Below are 19,383 nucleotides of genomic sequence, written 5' to 3'. Positions count from 1 at the left end.
CTTTACTTTGCTCGTTTTTGATGCGTAGCCTCTTTTTGTCCCACTTGTCGTGCTGTGTCTTTGTCATCCTCATCATCGGACGAGTATATACCGGATTCTGCATCCCTTGTTGCTGATTAAAAACGTGTGTGGGCACGGGATTGACTCTCAACGGTTTTCCGAGGGGGGTTTGCTGTCTTTAATCATGAGATGCTTGAAGTTAGAACATGAGGCCACTGTGGAAGTGACAATAGATTGTGCGTTTTCGGGTGTATGTGATGTGATATGGGATTGGATAACACATGTTCAAAAAAGCATGTGTCCCTGTAATAATAGGATTGCGGTCACTGAGCCGAAATATCATCCTATCTACCCAAGAATTTCAGCTCCTGCAGACGAAAAGGACAATCCAAAAAAAAGGCCAAGGTTTCCCCCCTCCACGGCCCAGCTGCACAAAGTAATCTCAGCCTCATTCGCTAAGAGAGAAAGCGAAAAGAAAAAGTTCTTGGCTGACAGCCGGGACGCACTGACCCTTTTTAACGATTCTTCAACAGGGTTCGCTTCCACCTCACTTTTGGTTACATGGGGTTGATGTAGCACTAGTCCAGACGACAGGCCAAGACGAACTCTCTCCACCAGCATTGGCGGGAAAAGGAAAGAAGTGCATACGGCTTTTCCCTGGGAAATGCAAAGTAAAAGTCATTTAAGACGACAGTGAATGCTTCCATTTCTCGGTCCAAATATCAGCTGCATTAAACCGGGAACCAATTTGTCCAATCAATCCCGCATTTTTTTTTCTTTATTCTCCTACGCAGGCCGGGCCGTTGAATTCGTCTGTTTAGTTAGTTCATCACATCCCGCCAAGACTATGAGATGAACGTGGTTCGGTTGGAATTTGTCTCTTTGATGGGTGGTGATCTTCCAGGACCCTAGTTCATGCTGACACAACCCCGTGTTTCGGTGCCTTGTCACTACAGCCCGATTCTCTCTCTTTTCATGTTAGTCCTGCCCCCCCTCCACTTACTCTTTTTTACTTGTCACTTCGTCCCTCAATCATCTTTGTGAGAGGGGTGTTCCTTGCTTTTTCTTTGGCTGGTTCCGTGTCAATCATTTCTTCTTCTTCTTTTGTGTGCCCACCTAGGTATTCTTTTCTCTTCGTCATAGGCAGGAGGGACCACAAGAGGGTCGATCTGGACACTGTAACATTTTGTCCGTGCCCCAAAAAGGTACCTACCTTAGCTAGTTATCTCCATCGTGAGGTAACATACCTTACCTTTAACCTTCCTGCCTTGTCTATCTCTTCTGCCTTTTTTTTTTTTTTTTTTACCTTTTGCCGGGCGCTTACTTCCCTTCTACGGAGAACTTAACGTTCTTTTTTATTTTTTCTCTTCTTCCTCCGGCTGCGCCCTTTTGTTACTTTCGATTCTATATACCCGCCCTTTCTCTTCTCTTCTCTTTACAATTTGTTTCCTTTGTTATTATTTGGAGGTGTTTGTATTTTCTTACGTTTGCTCCCCACCCGGCCATATATCGCAACCGCAAGAAGGATCACACCACAACCTCGAATAGCCGTTGTCAAGAAGCCACCCGCAATCTCCTCGAACGATTATAGAGCTACACGCAACCCACGTGGCAAAGACCATCAGATCTGTTGGGATTGACGAGCCTACCGAATCCCTTCCCCAGGGAATAAGCAACTATCAACGAACTAGCTACCCCCAAACTACAAGCGCACTCGTCAACCTAGTCCTCGTAGTCGCAAACCTTATATATAAGTACCTTTCTAGGTGCTTTATATACAGTATAGAAACCGCTTGGAACGCGCCCGCGGGGTCGACAACCCGAGCCATCAAAAGGACACTAGCGCGCCGTCCAGTCCGAAAAGACATCCGCCAACATGTCGCAGGTCCTGACGCTAGCCAGCTTCCAATCAATAGCGTCGTCGAGCGTGCCCCTCGGCTGCATCCTCGCATATAACAACACGCGCCTTTCGGGATGCAAAAGGTCAGACTTTCAATCGGGCACGGGGTGCTCGGCGAGCTGCCAGCGCTCCATCCAGAGCGTCGAAGCCACGCTGCAGCTCGTGTGCGGCGGCGGCGACGTCGACGTGCCCTCAGGCTCCGTGCTGGCGTCAGCGATAAACGGGAACCTTGTAAATACGCTGTGTGGTAAAGGCCTGCAGCAGCCACCGGCGAGCACGGCGGTGGTGACGACGACGACGACGGTTCCGAGGGAGTCCAACAGTCCCATCCTGTCGACTATCGTTCCCCCGACGTCTACAACAACCTCTGCCGCACCCACAACGACAGCGCAAGCGCCGACGTCGGCGCTACCTCCATCCTCTTCTTCTTCACCCCCACGCCCGGATACGGAGAGCACGAGTGCGACAAGCACGCCAAATCCAGGTTCGACACCGACACCGGCGGGAACGTCTCCGGAGAGGGGAGGTGGGAGCCCCTTTGACGCCCAACGTTCTGCTGTTACTTCGAGCCCCAGGATACCCCGGCTTTCATTGGTGATGTCGTGGACCTTTGTGTTATTACTATTAATACGGTGATGCGCGTTTGTAGATATGCAAGGTGCATTGCTAAGGCCGGAGATAACCGTTTTCTTTTCGGAAGAATCTTTTTTTTCTTTCTAAAGAAGAAATGTAAAGTAAAACATAATTGGGGGGACTTGGCGGGGAAGGGGTACCTCTGCTTCGTTTCTTCTTTTTTTTTTTTCTGGGATGGGTGGAATTGGGTTGTCTAGGGTAGCATGTCTTAGAGGACCTATCAAACAGAGCCAGGAAGACCTGGGAATAGCGCGGCGTTGATGGAATTTCAGGCGGAAACTGATTTAGATGGCTTTCAGAGCAAAGACAAATTGGGGTAATGCGAGTAAACGTAATCATTCCATATCTCTGTTTGCCTTTTCTTTTTTCTTTTCTTTTTTTTCTTTTGTCTCCTCAAATGTGAATATGCCGTTGATATGCAGACATTTATCCAACTAGCCTAGGATGATATAAACGTTTGTTCTAGTCCAGATAAAAAGGCAAAACCAGGAAAAGTAAAAACAGAAGTAGAAAAAAACACTTGGCTTCCATATACGAATCCTATAGTCATTATTGTTGCACCAAATTTTCAAACAAAACAAGACAGATTAGAGTAATGAATTGTCAAAAGTCAGCATTTTCATTTAAAACATGCGGAACTCGACTCAAGCACTCGTCGCAGTGCTTTGCCACAAGTCCCTCATCTGTATGACGCTGGGGATGCAGCCCAGCATGCCCACACCGAGCTCGCTCAGCAGGCCACCCTCGGAGCCCCAGTGCATGATGACGGGCGACCAGGCGACGTAGCGCGTCATGGTCTTCTTCCACTCGGTGGTGCGGACCTCGGCGCCCTTGGTCGCCTCAAACGCCAGCCTGCCAATCTCCATACCGACGAAGACGCCCCAGAAGCGACTGCTCCAGCGGGCCAGCTTGGCCTGCTCGGCTGGCGGCCAGCCCAGCACGCCCTTGGACGAGAGGAAGGCCACGTTCTCTAGCAGCTGGAAGCCCGCGCACGACAGGAGCTGGGCCCACTGCAGGGCCACGACGGCGGAGGAGCTGGCTTGCTGGTTTGTGCTACCGGCCACGTCCTTCTCCGATGATGACGACTGCTGTTGCCTGGCCCTGCGCGCCTGGATGGACGCGGCGATCAGCCGGCGCGCCCAAAAGTACATGCCCAACAGGCCCCAGAGGCGGTGCGCGACGCGGGCCTCGGCGAGCAGGCCGCCCAGGGCGCGCAGGCGGGATGCGACCAGCAGGGCCAGCGCCGAGGCGGCGGTCTTGGGCGAGGCCGCCGCGGAGGAGGAGGTGAGGAGCACGGCGCTCTGCTGGGAGGGGAGGGAGAGGACGAGCAGGGCAATGTCCTTGGCGGAGCGGCGGAGGGCGTTGCTGCCCAGGATGGTCAGGGTCGCTGCCGAGAGGCGGGAGGTGTAGCAGACGAATTGGAGGACGCACTGTTCGGAACCATCAGGTTGTTAGTAAAAGAAGAAGGGGGGGAGAGGAACATGTGGTATTGCACATGAGGGGGAAATCGCTGGCTTGACTTGGTGTTAACGCACATCAATGCCTGTAGGCGTCTGCAAGCAGCGGTGCAGGTGGGAGAGGAACGCATCTACGTTCGCGGGTGCGGCGGCCAGAGTGGCGCTGAGAGGAACCGCGGCCTTCTTTGTGTTGGCTGGAGGCGTCGATGATGGCACAGGCTCGCCTGTCGGCAGCGATGTGATTTCGGCTGAAGACGTCATTGTGATTGGTGGGTTTGTTTGCGTAGAAGTTATTCGATGGCGGGATCTCTTTTTAGTTGACTCTTGAATTGACTCAAGTTAGTATGAGATTCTTGGGGGTTGAACCGAGTCGCAGCTCCTCAGTATCCCAAGTCCGGGTAAAGGTATAAGGTGTATAGGGAGTTCAAAAAAAGCCAAAAGATAAAATATGGCCGTTGAACCTCGGGACACTTCCTTAGATGGAAACTACCCCTACACTCGGACTAGAATTAGTGGCCCTCGGCGTCGGCTGAAATGGTCGGTAGCTGCGGGCGGTGACGACAGATCGGTTTTAATAGGGGCCGCACACAAGCGGGGTGCCCCAGACTCCAAAGCATAACCAATTTCCCACACTATGGAGAAATTGCTGCGAGGTTGGGTCAATGGGATGGGGCATGAACAACTTGTTCATGCGCGCAATTGATCACGTACACCACACCACAATTTATATGAGGCCATTTGCTGGAGGGTATTTTGTGACTTGTGGTGGTGGGGAAGCCGGTACAGTGCTATGATAAATATAAAAATAAAAATCGAGAGTGAATACAAAAAAGATTGCGACACATGTTTTTTTTATTGATCTGAACTCCATAGTTACATTGCAGTTTGCAGATTCTTTGGGTAGCAAACCGCCGCCACATGCAAACTGGAGCCTCAACATGTGACAAAGGCACGACAGACAGACTATTCTAGATAGACAACTACAGTAGTCCAAAAAATCAAGACAGGATAATCATATCGATACCGTGCCCGGTGGGTTTTGTTCAATGCTTTCTGGGGATGTCACACCCGTCCAGCACGTGCCTCAGGACGTTATATGAGGCGGAATATAGCCAATTTGACTGCAACAAGGTACCACCAGTCAGTGATGGTCCGAGTTATAGAGCCCTTTAATCTAATGCTTAATAGAACAGAACAAACCATTGCTGACAAAAACATCAACCTTGATCTGTTCTAACGAAGTGCCCAATAACATAGTGTACTGACCTAGAAACGTATATTTGACGATTGAACCAAACAAACAAATCAAGGAAAAAAAAAAAGCCATTCAAGCCAATGTAACCGCGGGGTTTGATGCTCCTGCACGCAATAGGCACGCAAGCAAGATCTCAAGGGAGCTTGACCGAATTGAAGGGCTGGATTGGATCAAAGTGGGGCTTGAACAGTTTCACAGCCGCGTGCGCCATCCAACCAAGTACGAGACAAGGGCCATCACCCAGACAACCAGCTAAGGGCAACAAACATTACACCCGCGTGCATCCAAATTCACGACTGACCCCAATTGAGCCACCCCAGACGAACCCAGGTGTGTGCGTCTGTCTACCAATCTGCATGTTTTTGTACGGGTAGGCTATACCCGCAATTCAAAGTCACCTCAGTCCCAGTTGAAGCTTTCCAACTTGTCCCCCTAAGCTTTTTTTTTTTTTTGATACAAAATAACACACACCAGGTGCACATACAAAACATAACCCAACCATAGGTACACAAAATCACCAACCACATCACAGGGCCTTGACGGCGTGATTTCGACAATTAGCTTTGTCTCCATGACATTGTGAAATGCACCTGGGTCGGACAATCCGATTTTGTTCCTGCCCTTCCTTGCCAGAAGAAGAAAAAGTCTAGGACGAGACAACTCGGCGCCGACCACCTAATCACCATACTTTTTTTCGAGAGTGCTGCTCAAGAGCAGTGCCTCAGCAGCCAGAAAATATGGACGCCAGCTACCTGTCACAACAGGTCAACACCATCATAGGCCAGCTTCATGGTTTATTTGACGAGATTGGAGTACCCAGTCATGAGCGCGAGTCGAGGGAGACTGAGGTATGCATTAACCCCAAGACGAGAAAGACGCTTGAACAGAGTGAGCGGAAAAGGTCACCTGCTTCCGAGTAGACGTTTTGCTAAAACGTTAAACGTGAATAGCTCTTCTCCGCCTTGTCGGACACTCTGCAAAAGCAGGTCCGCTCCGTCAACTCGGAAAAGAAGGCCATGGTAGAAGAAGCGCAACGAATCATCACCATCATCCGCCAAATGGAAGCATCCCTAGACGATTCCCAATCACACCGCGACTATTCCTCTGGCGACGATCTCAAAATCACATACCCTTTGACAAGGTGTCTGCAAGGCCTAAAAGAAAAGCACCAACAAATCAGCAAACTGCACAAAGATCGCTTGGAACAAGTAAAGAGTACGGAACTTTGCTCAAGACGCAATCGTCTAGACTTTTACCACCTCTGCTAACCGTGCTCCCTATAGAACTTGTCGTCGCCCTCGAATCATACTCATCCCACCTCGAATCTAGTTTTGTCAAGCTCCGACTACCGCCTACTGGACCCAACCAGTCAATACCACCCGATTTCGATCTTTCCCCTTCTTATGTACAAAAGCTGGATGACGAGTTTACCCGCGTATATGAGGAGTACACGCGCCGCGTTACGACTGTCAAGGCTATCTGCGAACACATAATCTCGCTCTGGGCAGAATTAGGTACCCCGCAAGCTCAGACCGATGGCGCCATCGTGAAATACTATCGTGATGCCCCTGAGCAGCTTGGACTTCATGAGGAGGATATTGCCCAGCTGCGATCAAAACGCGACAAGCTGGCCGAGGAGAAGAAGTCTCGTGAGAAGCGTCTGAGGGATCTCAAAGCGGCCGTCGAAGCGCTTTGGGAGAAGCTCGGCATCGAGGAGCACGAGCGCAAGAAGTTCCTCAACGCTAACCGCGGGTGCGGCGTCCGACAGATCAACGAGTTCGAGGACGAACTGGGCCGTTTGAACGAGCTCAAGCGCCAGAACCTGCATTTGTTTGTGGAAGATGCCCGCTTCAAGCTGCAGGAACTATGGGATGCCCTGTATTTGTGCGAGGACGAGATGCTCGAGTTCACCCCGGCGTTTTCAGATGTGTACAGCGATGCCCTTCTTGAAGCGCACGAACGGGAAATTTCTAGGCTGGAGGCCCTCAAGGAGCAGCGAGCACCCATTTTGGCCCTAGTCGAAAGGCACCGGTCTCTGGTTAGTGAACGGGACGACCTGGCCGCATCTAGCCAAGATGCCTCCCGGTTGATGATGAAGGGCCAGAAGGGAGAGAGACGCGACCCAGGGAAGCTGCTCAGGGAAGAGAAGATGCGTAAAAGGATTGCCAAGGAACTACCCAAGATCACGGTTGAGCTCCGCAAAGGCCTTGAGAAGTGGGAGGATGAATGGGGCCGTGACTTCTTGGTCCACGGCGAGCGTTATCTGGATGTCATTGAGGCATCCGAGTCCAAGCCTGCCGCTCCACCGAGGTCAAAGACGCCAGGCGCGGGGGCTGTCAGAGGAGCAGTATCAATGGCCGGCGCACCAACAACTGCCAGGCCCGGGACAGCAATGAAGACGAACGCCCCGAGTCGCACCAACAGCAGTGCCACCAGGCCGACCACTGCACGACCACCCTCTCAGCATGCGACTGCCAAGACGCCGACGACAGCTACCTCAGGTACAGGCACACTACGCCGAGCTCCTCAGCCGACCGCTGGGCACACCACAACATCAAAGGGAAGCCCTTCGCGAATTCCCGCTAGGGCACCGTTGTCGAACCTCAAACACGGGAATAACTCCCCCGAGAGGCCCCGGCCAGAATCCAGAGGCGATGCCTTCCGCAATGCTCCGCCTCTGATGCGAGCCCCGCCGCCTAAAATGAGGGACCTTGTTCCTCCTCCGGAAGCCAGACTGGAAACACCGCCCAGCCCATACAGGCGAGATGAGTTTGGCATGAGCTCCAACGTCAGGCAGGTCGAGGCCGATGACATATACGACGATCGCAGTGAGCGCTCACGCCAGCTGCAGGCCCGGACGAAGTCCCATCAGGACCTTCGCGGTTCTCACGATTCGTACGAATCACACGTATCCCGCGATAAGGCCTATGCGCAGTCGACATATGCGCACGCAACGTATTCACACCCGCCTAGGCAGATTTCAAACACATCCACAGCCGTATCTGGATCCGAAAACTGGGAAACGTACGACGATAACTCGGAACCCGAGGCAGATGCGTCCGACAGCTACTATGAAAAGATGCGCGCTGCAAGGGGCAAGCGGATGACTCCCGAGATGGGCTATGCGCGGCCGCACGCGAGCCAGGCTAAGCGCCCACGCGGACTGCCACCTGGCACACATCCAGGGCTGGCCATGGTGGACCCCGAGGGGACCAGGATAGTGAGCGGAAGCGAATGGACCGACGAGGATGGTTTCTAATGGATCAACGACGACTTACATGGCTCATGCGGCGTGCGTGATGTTGGCCTTTTGCTCTGCGCACATATCACAGCAGTTACTTACTTGCCTTCTTTTAATTATTTTCTTGAATGTTGTTTTTAAGGATCGGCTTTCTGTCCTGGTCATATCTCATTCTCCGGATAGAAGAAAAGGGGATTTGTTTGATGGCGCTGGCTGTTGGATGATCACCTTTCTTTGTTCCTCCTCTCTTCTTTTTTTTTGTCACTTTTTTGTCACTTTGCTCTCCCTTCCCTTGTTACATTCTGTTCATCTTTTCAACTTCTTCGCTCCTGTCCACTGGATATCGGGGCACTTCTTCTTGTTGTCAACGCACGCACTGATACCGGCGTCTTTTTGGGGAAAAATGATTTAAGGGATTTCGGGAGCTAGGCGCACAGCCTGCTGTCTGTCGATTTCATACAAGTAAACACTTTGTGTTGCGATGCCTTTGGACCCGGTATGGATGGCTGGGCTTCATATACGTATATGTGCCCCTTGACCAGGTACCTAAGAGGGGCACGCAATGGAAATACAATGAATGATTGTGCAAAGTTATATCAATTTTTTTTTGGGTGACTGGGTTGCCTGCATACAGTAGTTCGCTCTGACAATATGATGTTCGAGGCTGAATTCCCTTATCTTGCCAAGCTTGCTCGGCTAGTCCAAAACTGCTTAGTCGAGGTCCAAGATGTCTGTGATCGCCGGTTACCGATCGTCGGTTTGCCGAGATATCCATACCGATACAACCCAGAGGTACTTTGAAATCTCGGGGTATTTACTACGGCATAGCCAAGGTAGATAGGTAGGTACATATCCATGTGACGCAGTTGGAGCGTTATGTCCCTTACCCAAGGTGCACCTGGAGAAGTCAGTCAGGTAAGGTGCTCTAGATGTGATGGGATCCCAGCTGTTGTTGTTCATTCATCGCCAGCCCTACCAATCTAAGCAGGGATATCTACCGAACTTGTAAGTTCGTAATTTCGTTACTGCTACTAACACTAGCTCAGGTACTAATTTCGCGTTGCACAACATATTAATTACTCCGTAGCCTAGATTTTCACGCTCGGTTATGTCATTTTTCTTTCTTGTCTTGTTCTTTTCTTCTTTGTTCGTACTCGGTTTTTGCGATAGCCCCGAACGTCCAACTTTTCCGACGAAATGGTTCCGTCACCGGGTGGATGAGTGGAGCAGTGAAGTGCAGCTTGTACTTGCCCCATTCAATCAACCAGGTCGCTTCTTTGCTTTGCCTGGAGTGCAAGCTGCAAGTATCCCTACCGTGCCGTACAGTACTGTAAGTAACAACCCCATCCATTTACCCACAAAGCCCACTGTAGACACCCTAGCTTAGCTCACAGGCACCTTTACAGCTTGAGTCCATGGCATCACGTCAGCCAATTCTGAAGTCGTCGAATCAACAAACATTGATTTTTAGAACCCCTTGCAAGCATCGCGGACTGTCGCTTTGATCGACGCACCTCAACGGCGAAGCAGTAACACGAGTTGAGTGGGCAAATCAGCCTTATCCCATACATAATCAACTCAAAACCAACACAACAAACACAGACTCGGGCCCATTGTGGCCCTTGAATGTCAAACGACAAGTCGGACCTGATGCACATATCCGACTTGGAGTTGGGCGTCTAGCGCCAGTTTTATCATCCAAAAAGAGACAAACCCCCTTCCGACATCGACGAACTTACTAATACACCACACACACCCCCCCTCCTCAAATCCCAAACCCGAAACTCCGTGAACCTCACGCATGATCATGACTTCCCCGGCGCACCGTCCGCCAGCCTCCTCGAGCCTATCGATACCTCACGAGCAAGCACAGAGCGCCGCGCTTAAGGGCGCCTCCCTGGCGTTCCAGAAGCAGCTCGACGCCAACAGGAAGAAGAAGCCGTCGCCGCCGCCCACCACCGACCCGCGCGGCGGCGCTCTTGTCGCAGCAACGTCGGCCGCCTCGCTCAGCAACCAGACCACCGGCGGCAGCAGCGTGGCGGACCACCACCACCACGGCGTGCCGGAGCATGCGACCCTGTCCAACCGGCTGGCGCAGCTGCAGCAAGGGTTCGGCAGCCCGCACCTGCGGCCGCCCGGGAGCGCCGGCGGCCCCCGTTCGGCGTCGTTCATAGCCGCCACGTTGGCGGCGAGCAGGTCTACTAGTCCTAGTCCGAGCCGGAAGAATAGCGCGGTCACGCCGCAGGAGCAGAGGAGGAGGGTGAGGGCGCACAGCAGAGCGTCGTCTGTCGGGAGTCTGCAGTTGACGTCGCCGTCGAATCTGGGGCCGAGTCCGGGGCAGGGGGTGGACCCGGGTGGCTACGATGGGGAGATCGATGCGGACCTCGATCAAGATGATGACACTGGTTTCCGGCGGCTTGGGAGGAGGAAGGTCGTGGCTGACACGCCTGCGCTCCCTGCTAGGGAGCGAAGTAGACGGCGAGATGGTGACCCGGTTAAGAGCCCGTCTCCGGTGCGAGATACGGAGGTGCCTCAACCTAGGAGAAATGTCATAGATCGAGTGCCGGAGCAGGAGGAGCCTGAAAGTCCAGTCCAGAAACCTAAACCCAAGCCAAAGCCAAAACCTAAGCCCAAACCGGAAAAAATAGCAAAGACTGAGCCTCGTGCAGCCCCTGAGCTGGTCGAGTCCAAGAGGGCCGGGCCGGATCGTGGTCCGGAACCAACGTCTCCATCAATAAGGCGAGCCAGTGTACAGCAGCCTAAGCCAAAGACGATCAGAGCACAGCCTGCGCGCACACCAATCAAAGCCTACGATTCACAAAAGGAGATTCAGGTTCTGTCTCGGATCATCATGCCCAAGGATATGGATGACATCGATTGTGACAATCTGACCTTGGATGGCGCTCATGACCCCCCTTTTAGAGAAAGAGTCGACTCTATATCATCTGATGACACCTTCTTTTCCACGTCCTCTGGCCAAGGACGCCACGCGCCGACACCACCACCGCCACGAAGGGCCCGTTCTGTCCGAGAAACTCCCCACAGGCCCCAAGGCGTGGCCACGACCCCGTCATCACAAAATCGACCCATGAACAGCCATTCAAGGCAGACGCCCACGAGTGCCAACAGGTCCTCCCTGGCCCTGGACTCGCTCACTAACGCCATTGTGGCCAGCAGCCTGGCCTCGGCACGGCACACACCAACAAGCAGGTCTCAAACGCCAGCTCCCGTGCCGGTACCCTCGCGCAAACGCAACGACCGTCTAGCACCCAACTTGACGGGCGGCGGGCTGAGCCGCAGTCATAGTAGATCACCGCCCAAGAAGCACGGGATGCTTACGACGCTGCGGGCACCGCAGTCAAAGTCGGACGACGAGGAGGCACGCAAGCTCAGGGAGCGGCACCGAAAGCGCGGCCCGCTGGGCGGCAAGAAGCACGTTCATCACGAGGGTTCGCGGCGTCGTTGGCGGGATTCGGTCACGGCCGAGGAGAGGCGGCGGTACGAGGCTCTGTGGGCCAGCAACCGTGGTCTTCTCTTGCCTCCCAAAGATGGTGGCGGTGGCGGTGGACAGCAGCAGCAGCAGCAGCAGCAGCAGCCAGAGGATCTGGTCGCCAACGTTATTGTGCGCGACCTCTGGAGCCGCAGCCGGCTGCCACACGATGAGCTCGCCGAGGTGTGGGACCTGGTGGATCTGGGCCGCAGGGGGTCGCTTTCCAAAGAAGAGTTTGTTGTCGGCATGTGGCTCATCGACATGCGGCTGCGGGGGAGGAAGATCCCGCCGCGGGTGAGCCAGAGCGTCTGGGACAGTGTCAAGGGACTGCGGGTTCCTACGCCGGCCTAGGATGCTGAAGGAGAGGGTGTTGGACTGTTGGTGTGGGCTCGGAGCAGCAGGAGAGATGCAGTGTAGCGGCGATTCTCTCTTGGCCCGTTGTTCCGCTGCTGCTTCATGGGGTGTTTTGTGATCAAGTGATCGATCGGTTTACTAATTCTTTAATTCTCGGTTTTTTTTGGTTTTTTTTTTTACCTCGTAGATACCATTGATACCCCAATCGAAATTAGAAGTCGTATATATAAGGGATGCATATCAATTCAATGCAGGGTAGGTAGATGCATTTTGAATTGTAGTTTGTTTTGGTTACCCTGCACTATATTCAACTAGCGGAAAGCAGAAAGAAGCCCCGCGTTTGCTGGTACCTTATCCACACTTATCGTAGCTGATGTGGGGCCTGCTGTCCCGCTCCCGACTGTGTTGCCTTGTCTAGACTGTAGACTAGATACGATAGATACATCATCGCCATCTGTTTATGAAAGAGTACTCACCAGCAATCCATTCGACGAAGCTAGTAGCTTTCTAATTTTCCAAGTGAAAGTTGTTTCTTTCAAATTACCAGTCTAGAAAGCATAAGAATCTTTACCAAGTTCTACGAGCTTACGAACACGCCCAAAGTCAGCTAGCCCCGGGGGTGGGCTCTCTCCGTTGACAAGATGGACGTTGCTATGAAGTCGTGGGGTTAGTTGTGTCCTTCCTTATGATTCCTATAACATATGGTGCTTGCTTGCTTTGGATCAGATGGAAAGAGTGGCAGGAGAAACACACCTTGGTTCCAAGCTCCAACTGACACACCAAACTCCTTTCTGTCAATAGAGCTCGACAACAACGTCAAACTGGTCGACCCATCACGCGATGCCCTCTACAACTACGACGCCGAGTCCCAAAAGGCAATCAACCAGCAGAGGCCATGGGCCAAGGACCCAAACTACTTCAAGTCGGTGCGCATCAGCGCCATCGCCCTGATCAAGATGGTGATGCACGCCCGGTCCGGCGGCTCGCTCGAGGTCATGGGCATGATGCAGGGCTACGTGGACGGGACGGCGCTCGTGGTCACGGACGCCTTCAGGCTCCCTGTAGAAGGCACCGAGACGAGGGTCAACGCGCACGACGAGGCCAACGAGTACCTGGTCGAGTACCTCCGGCTCAGCCGCGAGCAGGGCAGGCTGGAGAACGTGGTCGGGTGGTACCACAGCCACCCCGGGTACGGGTGCTGGCTGTCGGGCATCGACGTCAGCACGCAGTTTCTGCAGCAGCAGTTCATGGACCCCTTCGTCGCTGTTGTTATCGACCCGGACCGCACCATCAGCGCCGGCAAGGTTGAGATTGGCGCCTTTAGAACCTATCCCGAGAACTACAAGGCCGAGGAGGCCAGCACGTCGGACGGTTACCAGCCCGTGCCGCTGGCCAAGGCTGAGGATTTTGGCGCCCATGCGAGCAGGTACTACGCCCTCGAGACGGAGCATTTCAAGAGCACCCTCGACGCCCACCTGCTGGAGCTGCTCTGGAACAAGTATTGGGTTCAGACCCTGTCGCAGAGCCCTCTCATAACAAACCGTGATTATGGCAACAAGCAGATGCTCGACCTGGGAAGCAGGATCAGGGACGTTATTGGCGTCATGCAGCGGAACGGCCGCTCCGGTCAGTCGGGTTACGGTATGACATTGGGAGGCGGCTCAGGCACTAGCAAGGCTGTTGAGAGCGCCATTGAGACCATGGCCAGGGACAGCATGCACGTCGCCGCCAGTCAGAGGGCCGCTTTAATGGCGGGTGAGCTAAAGGCAAAGGTGTTTACCGGCCAGGCCGAACCGTCGGCGGCGTCGTAGATACTCAACTGCATAAACGGCGTGACATTTGGGCAAAACAGAACATCAAGGCTTTTTTTTTCGAGTACATTTCGTGCTTCTTTTCTAACGGCCTTTGTTTTCTCCTTCATGTGCAAGGAGTTTTTGATCTGGGGTTTGGCGTTGAAGGGGTATCAAGATGGGTTTCTTTTCATGCTATTAGTACATTTACATTACATTCCCCACTCTTCCTGAATATTGGTACAAATGGCGTGGGCAAGCCTGATGGGTGTGTTGAATGGTTAAACTACCGCATGGGCTGCGGTGGCATCGTTGACTGAAGCTTCTTGCGAGCGCTTGAGTACATGCATAGCCTCGTCTAGACGCCTCAAAGTCTCCTCTCGGCCGAACAACTCCAGAATTGAGTGTATAGCTGGGCCTGGGTTTGATCCAAGGAGGAACCACCTCCAGGGCTTGTAGTGTGCATGAGGTATCTCGTTTCCTTCGGCATCCCGACAGGTTATGGCCGAGTGTATCGACGTCATAGAGTTTTTGAGGGTTTCAGCTTCCCACTTCTCCTCACTGATACCATTGAGAACGTCTTGGATGAGCGTCAGAGCACCATGAACGTCGCCATCCGCATTGTTGATCGTGATGGAGCCTAGTGACGTCTGAAGCTGAGCCAAGCTATCAGCCAGTTGTTGGCCAGTAGGACGCCAAAAGAGATGCATGTTGCCCTCGACAACCTTCTCGAGCGGCCAAGCTTTGTTGCTCAGCAGGCGTAGCACGGCTCGAATGTACTCTCGTCTGTCGGCACTGTCGGGTTGGCCTTTGAGGGCAGCATGCAAGCCGTCTGTAGGCTTCGTGGCGCCGCTAATCATGCTGGAGACGGTATCAACGATGGAGCTCAGGGAATCTTGTTCTGATGCAGTGTTTTGGTTTTCTAGCTGTCGAACAAGATGCTGAACCTGGTGGTATTGTATCTTGTCGAGGTCTGTCACGATGTCGCCTTTGGTGAATTTCAAATCAAACTGAATTATACCCTCAAAAGTCAGTATTCAGGATTTTCTTTCAGAGATCAGTTTCATTTTCGGTGCTACAACACATACATGGTCGACGAGATCCGACAGAGTCAACGCTCCCTTCTTCGAAGGGGCCCGCCAGCCGAGATGAGCCACAAAGTCGACGAGGGCCTCGGGGAGTATGTTTTGCTCTTGATAGGAAGAGATTTGGATATCCGAGTTGCGCTTGCTCAGTTTCTGGCGGTCCTTGTTGACCAGCAAGCCGACGTGGGCGAATATCGGTTCCTTCCAGCCCAGGGCGTCGTACAGGTCGCAGTGCATAGGGGTCGATATCAACCATTCCTGCCGCCGGGGGGCGAGGAGGAGGGTCTTGATGTTAGCATTGCGCACAGGTCTCTGTTTCGGGTGGGCCATAGTTTTCTTTGGCTACCTCAAAACAAAGAGAGTTCAACTATACAACTTACAGCTCCCCTGATGACGTGCGTTATATCCATCAGGTGGTCATCGACGACATTCGCGAAATGGTACGTCGGGAACCCATCGCTCTTCATGATGATGAAGTCGTCCTCCATGTGCTTCTTCCTGAAGCGACGGTACACCAGATCCGGCACGGTGAAGGGCTTGGTATTGCTCCTGAACCGAATCACGTGGGCGTCTCCTCTCGCGGCCCTCTCCTCGGACTCGTCGGCCGACACGGCGAGGCACGTCCCCGGGTAGCGTCCACCGGCGCCGGTCTCGGCCTGCGACCCGAGTTGCGACGCCGCGAGCTCCTCCCTGGTGCAGAAGCAACGGTAGGCCCTGCCGCTGTCGAGCAGCTGCTGCGCGTACTTGGAGTAGTGCCCAAGCCGCTCCGACTGCCTGTACGGGCCGCTCGGCCCGCCCACGTCCGGCCCTTCGTCCCACAGCAGGCCCGCCCACCTGAGGTCCTGGTAGAGGCGCGACTCGGCCTCGGGCACTATCCGTGTCCGGTCCGTGTCTTCGAGCCGGAGCAGGAACTGTCCGCCAGTGGCCTTGGCGAGCAGGTAGTTGAACAAGGCGGTGCGGAGCGAGCCGAGGTGCAGAAATCCGGTAGGTGATGGGGCAAAACGGGTCCGCGCTGGCTTTTCTGCGAGTCTTGTTGTGATGGTTTGTTGCTGCTGCTGCTGCCCTGTTGATGCTGTTGCTGTTGCTGTTGTGGATGATGATCTTGCTGCTGCTGCTGCTGCTGCTTGGTGCCTGAATTTACGCCCCAGACGGGCCGTTGTTGCCCGACCGCAAACGCCGCACGCTCTCCATGCTGGGCTTGGCCATCCGAGCATCCTGTTCACAGCTCCTCCAGATGCGTCGTCTGGTTTTACGTGTTTTTGGGGGGAATTGTTTTGTTGTCTAGAGACGATTTGATGCTCGCATTTTTGATGGGACTTCCTTCATTCGCCAGCCAATTCGCAAAATCTTAGTGGAGCTTCGCGCATCAATCTGGTTTGGGGGGAGGACGCATTACATCCCTGTAAAAGTTGGCTCGCCAGGGGTAAAAGGGCCCGCTGCGCCCCCACACAAGGTACCTGAAAATGAGCACGGCAGATGGGTTCGCTTTCGATACAAGTTTAGAGCTTCACTTCTTTCGCGATTGTTACCATTTGACGGTTACAAACTAAAAACAGTGCATCCTCCCACGCAGTATTGCTTTGTGGACGCCAGAAACTTGAGAGAGGGAGAGAAAAAAAAAAAAAAAAAAAAAAAAAAAAAAGAAATCGTGACTATAGAACTTGTAGTAGACATATAGACAACAAGATTGGCACTACTCCCCAACTAAGTATCCTTGGAGGACTCGAGCACAGCCTTGACCATCTCGTTCCCGACCTTGATGGCGTCAGCAAATCGCGGCTCAAAGAAGCGCTGCGTGACGATGAACCTCTCACGCCACGTGTCAAAGTGGCCCAGGCTCACGCACTCGGCCCAACCCCTGGCGGCAAACGTGAACTCGAGGTCGTCGGACCGGAACGTGTTGTCCTCGACGGCGATGCGCAGCGCCTCGTCCAGGCGCGCGGGACTGCGGAACAGGTGCTCCGTGACGCCCAGCCACAGCCGGAACAGCGGCGTCGAGCAGATCATGTGGTCAAACGGCACGATCCCCAGCGCGCTCCAGCAGTCCACCATGGCCAGCAGGCTGAGGTGGTTGTTGGGCAGGATCTGCTGACGCTCGCCGCCGCCGCCGCCTTCGGGCTTGAGGCTGAAGCGGTCCAGCAGCCCGTCCTTAAGCAGCGGCCGCTCCTCCCACTTGGGCGCTCCCTCGGGGCCAAACACCCTATCCCGAGCCGCCAGCACCCGGCGCCGCAGCTCGTCGGCCCGGCCCTCCAACATGAGCTTGTACAGCTCCGTGGTGGAGCGGGCGTACTGGTCGATCTGCTTACGGGCCTCGGGGTTGAGGATGGCGAGCCCGGCGTAGACGTGCCACTTTTGCGCGTAGATTCGCAGCATCAGGTTGATCTTTGCGTTCTCGATGCCGCCCACGTACCGCGCCCCTTCCCAGGGGAACTCCTCGGATGCGTGCCAGGCTTTGCCCATGGAGAGGAAGGCGGCGTGCGTCACGGCCTGCGTGTCGGCCGTGATGCGGTCGTGCTCGCGGGCCGTCAATATCACCTTTTTGGAGTTGAGGCACTTGAGGACGGCTTCGACCGTGGCTAGCGAGGAGGGGTTGTTGGTGCGGTGTGGTATCAGGACCTAGATGTGTTGTATTTATCCTCACCAGATCAGCTTTTTCCGTGTAAATCAAGGCCCGGGTTACGCCACTTGGCTCCCTTCCGTCCAGACAGTGAGCAACTGACAACATATATACTATCAAGATGAACGTACCAGAGGCTGTCCTTTAGGGTCTACATTTGGCCCGTGTAGAGAGTGGCATGATACAATGTCCACATCACTCGGGAGGTGCTGCTCGAAAGCTTTGATCTCAGGATCCTTGCACGACGTCTGCCCGCCGACGATGGCATTTTGCTTGGTAGCTACAACATTTGCCTGATGAGTTGACTGTATGTGCGCCCTCTACGGTCAAAGCCCGATATCTCAGGAACAACAGTGTCAAGAGGGTCGTTCACACATACATGGTCCATACTGGGCTACAACGCGGCCGATGGATGCCGCCTCAACACTGTAGATGACGTAGTCGCTCGCTCGAGATACCAGGTGGCCGTTGCGATGAATTGTTATATTATTCTAGTGTAAAAGAGTCGGAAAGGCACGTCTCAGCACCTATTCTCGTAACGGACAACTGAAGATCACGAAAAAAAAAAAAAAAAAAAGACATGCGTGATCGAGGATACAGAGGCACGGGAAAATCATACGTGTCCAGAGAACTCCTCCCGTAGAGCTTCAAATTTTTCTTCCTGATCACATGCCAGGATCCTGATGAAAAGATAAAAATTTTACGGTGGTTAGTAAAAGAACGAAGAAAGAGAATTTAAGCTCGAAAGGCCACTGGAGCTGAAAGTCAGAGTCCCTATATCTTCACCAGATTGTTAGCAATGGTTCGAGTGCGAATGCTGGACAAAAAAGTGAAGATTGCGAAGTGTTGCTCAGACAAAAAAATAGTAAGGTAGCTGAGAATATTCATCATGGAAAGTCTTCAACCGTGTCGGGGCCATAACGGCTGATCCGACTAGTCTACGACGATACTCTAGCCAAATGCACTCAAGTCATCATCGAAGGGGGGGATGTGCTGAACAAGGAAGGAAAAAAAAAGCTTACCATAGATGTTTCGGTTCTCAAATGCCGAGTAGCAGATAGAACAAAATGCGTCACAAAAAAGGAAGCCAGCACCAATATCCTACCTCCATCCGGCCGCACTGAGCCTTCGAGCATACATCTTGCCCATGTCGCCCATGCCGATGATTCCCACAACGAAGCTGTCCATGGATGGAAGCCCGTCCGTAGACTGGCTCGACGCCGCCATTATTATCACCAGCGCCTTTGACTTGAGAATTTCCGCGGTTTGCACAAAGACTCTTGATTAGATATAGCAAGGTAGCTGCGTTCCTGAGGTTTCAAGTAATAGACACTGCCAGCAGTGCGCTTTGATGAACGGATTTGGAGTTTCTGAGGAAAGATGAAAAGAAGAAAGAGTTTGTCGTGAAACAAGAGATGAAAATTTGTGTCGCAGAAAAACAAATGAGGTGGGCATTTAAAGTCATTGATCCGACCCACATTCGAGCTGTGGAATTTCGGTGGGGCGGTTTGGTCGAATATCTTTTTGCCATTTGGTGAGTGAGTAAAAACACCCCCCCCCC

General features: G+C 53.3%; 8 protein-coding genes across 8 annotated transcripts; 5 read left to right on the top strand and 3 right to left on the bottom strand.

Annotated features, from left to right (window-relative positions):
• Positions 1 to 1,876: 1,876 nt before the first annotated feature.
• On the top strand, positions 1,877 to 2,536 carry PgNI_09448 (uncharacterized protein; the record flags this gene model as incomplete). Its single annotated transcript, XM_031129432.1, has 1 exon — positions 1,877 to 2,536. One exon carries the CDS (start codon positions 1,877 to 1,879, stop codon positions 2,534 to 2,536), a length of 660 nt encoding a protein of 219 aa, XP_030977865.1.
• A 641-nt stretch (positions 2,537 to 3,177) lies between these two features.
• On the bottom strand, positions 3,178 to 4,830 carry PgNI_09447 (uncharacterized protein; the record flags this gene model as incomplete). The annotated part of the gene is made up of 2 exons (XM_031129431.1): positions 4,069 to 4,830; positions 3,178 to 3,963 (listed from the first exon to the last, which is right to left on the bottom strand). The coding sequence occupies exons 1-2, from the start codon at positions 4,249 to 4,251 to the stop codon at positions 3,178 to 3,180; spliced, it is 969 nt and encodes a 322-aa protein (XP_030977920.1). The 5' UTR covers positions 4,252 to 4,830.
• Positions 4,831 to 5,601: 771 nt separating this feature from the next.
• Positions 5,602 to 8,504, top strand: PgNI_09446 (uncharacterized protein; the record flags this gene model as incomplete). The annotated part of the gene is made up of 4 exons (XM_031129430.1): positions 5,602 to 5,615; positions 5,958 to 6,093; positions 6,196 to 6,460; positions 6,529 to 8,504. The coding sequence occupies 4 exons, from the start codon at positions 5,602 to 5,604 to the stop codon at positions 8,502 to 8,504; spliced, it is 2,391 nt and encodes a 796-aa protein (XP_030977918.1).
• A 1,153-nt stretch (positions 8,505 to 9,657) lies between these two features.
• PgNI_09445 (uncharacterized protein) lies at positions 9,658 to 9,934 on the top strand. The gene is made up of 2 exons (XM_031129429.1): positions 9,658 to 9,816; positions 9,893 to 9,934. Exons 1-2 carry the CDS (start codon positions 9,704 to 9,706, stop codon positions 9,924 to 9,926), a joined length of 147 nt encoding a protein of 48 aa, XP_030978213.1. The 5' UTR covers positions 9,658 to 9,703; the 3' UTR covers positions 9,927 to 9,934.
• A 359-nt stretch (positions 9,935 to 10,293) lies between these two features.
• On the top strand, positions 10,294 to 12,327 carry PgNI_09444 (uncharacterized protein; the record flags this gene model as incomplete). The annotated part of the gene is made up of 1 exon (XM_031129428.1): positions 10,294 to 12,327. The coding sequence occupies one exon, from the start codon at positions 10,294 to 10,296 to the stop codon at positions 12,325 to 12,327; it is 2,034 nt and encodes a 677-aa protein (XP_030977915.1).
• Positions 12,328 to 12,971: 644 nt separating this feature from the next.
• Positions 12,972 to 14,141, top strand: PgNI_09443 (uncharacterized protein; the record flags this gene model as incomplete). The annotated part of the gene is made up of 2 exons (XM_031129427.1): positions 12,972 to 12,996; positions 13,132 to 14,141. The coding sequence occupies 2 exons, from the start codon at positions 12,972 to 12,974 to the stop codon at positions 14,139 to 14,141; spliced, it is 1,035 nt and encodes a 344-aa protein (XP_030978212.1).
• Positions 14,142 to 14,401: 260 nt separating this feature from the next.
• PgNI_09442 (uncharacterized protein) lies at positions 14,402 to 16,419 on the bottom strand (the record flags this gene model as incomplete). The annotated part of the gene is made up of 3 exons (XM_031129426.1): positions 14,402 to 15,130; positions 15,209 to 15,490; positions 15,586 to 16,419. 3 exons carry the CDS (start codon positions 16,417 to 16,419, stop codon positions 14,402 to 14,404), a joined length of 1,845 nt encoding a protein of 614 aa, XP_030978210.1.
• Positions 16,420 to 16,825: 406 nt separating this feature from the next.
• Positions 16,826 to 19,331, bottom strand: PgNI_09441 (uncharacterized protein). The gene is made up of 5 exons (XM_031129425.1): positions 18,928 to 19,331; positions 18,442 to 18,502; positions 18,202 to 18,313; positions 17,954 to 18,102; positions 16,826 to 17,821 (listed from the first exon to the last, which is right to left on the bottom strand). The coding sequence occupies exons 1-5, from the start codon at positions 19,047 to 19,049 to the stop codon at positions 16,910 to 16,912; spliced, it is 1,356 nt and encodes a 451-aa protein (XP_030978208.1). The 5' UTR covers positions 19,050 to 19,331; the 3' UTR covers positions 16,826 to 16,909.
• Between the last annotated feature and the right edge of the window lie 52 nt (positions 19,332 to 19,383).

The sequence above is a fragment of the Pyricularia grisea genome (assembly GCF_004355905.1).
Source record: "Pyricularia grisea strain NI907 chromosome Unknown Pyricularia_grisea_NI907_Scaffold_7, whole genome shotgun sequence".
NCBI lineage: Eukaryota > Fungi > Ascomycota > Sordariomycetes > Magnaporthales > Pyriculariaceae > Pyricularia > Pyricularia grisea.
The sequence above is the reverse complement of the archived record's forward strand: the minus strand, read 5'-3'. Positions and strand labels throughout refer to the sequence as shown.

Excerpts from the sequence above, each read along its gene's own strand:
- PgNI_09445 (XM_031129429.1), top strand. The coding sequence starts at position 9,704 with ATGAGTGGAGCAGTGAAGTGCAGCTTGTACTTGCCCCATTCAATCAAC. Across the intron at positions 9,817-9,892 it reads CTACCGTGCCGTACAGTACT|CTTGAGTCCATGGCATCACG; the intron begins GTAAGTAACAAC and ends GCACCTTTACAG.
- PgNI_09441 (XM_031129425.1), bottom strand. The coding sequence starts at position 19,049 with ATGGCGGCGTCGAGCCAGTCTACGGACGGGCTTCCATCCATGGACAGC. Across the intron at positions 18,503-18,927 it reads CTCAGTGCGGCCGGATGGAG|GATCCTGGCATGTGATCAGG; the intron begins GTAGGATATTGG and ends TCTTTTCATCAG. Across the intron at positions 17,822-17,953 it reads ACCCTAAAGGACAGCCTCTG|GTCCTGATACCACACCGCAC; the intron begins GTACGTTCATCT and ends CAACACATCTAG.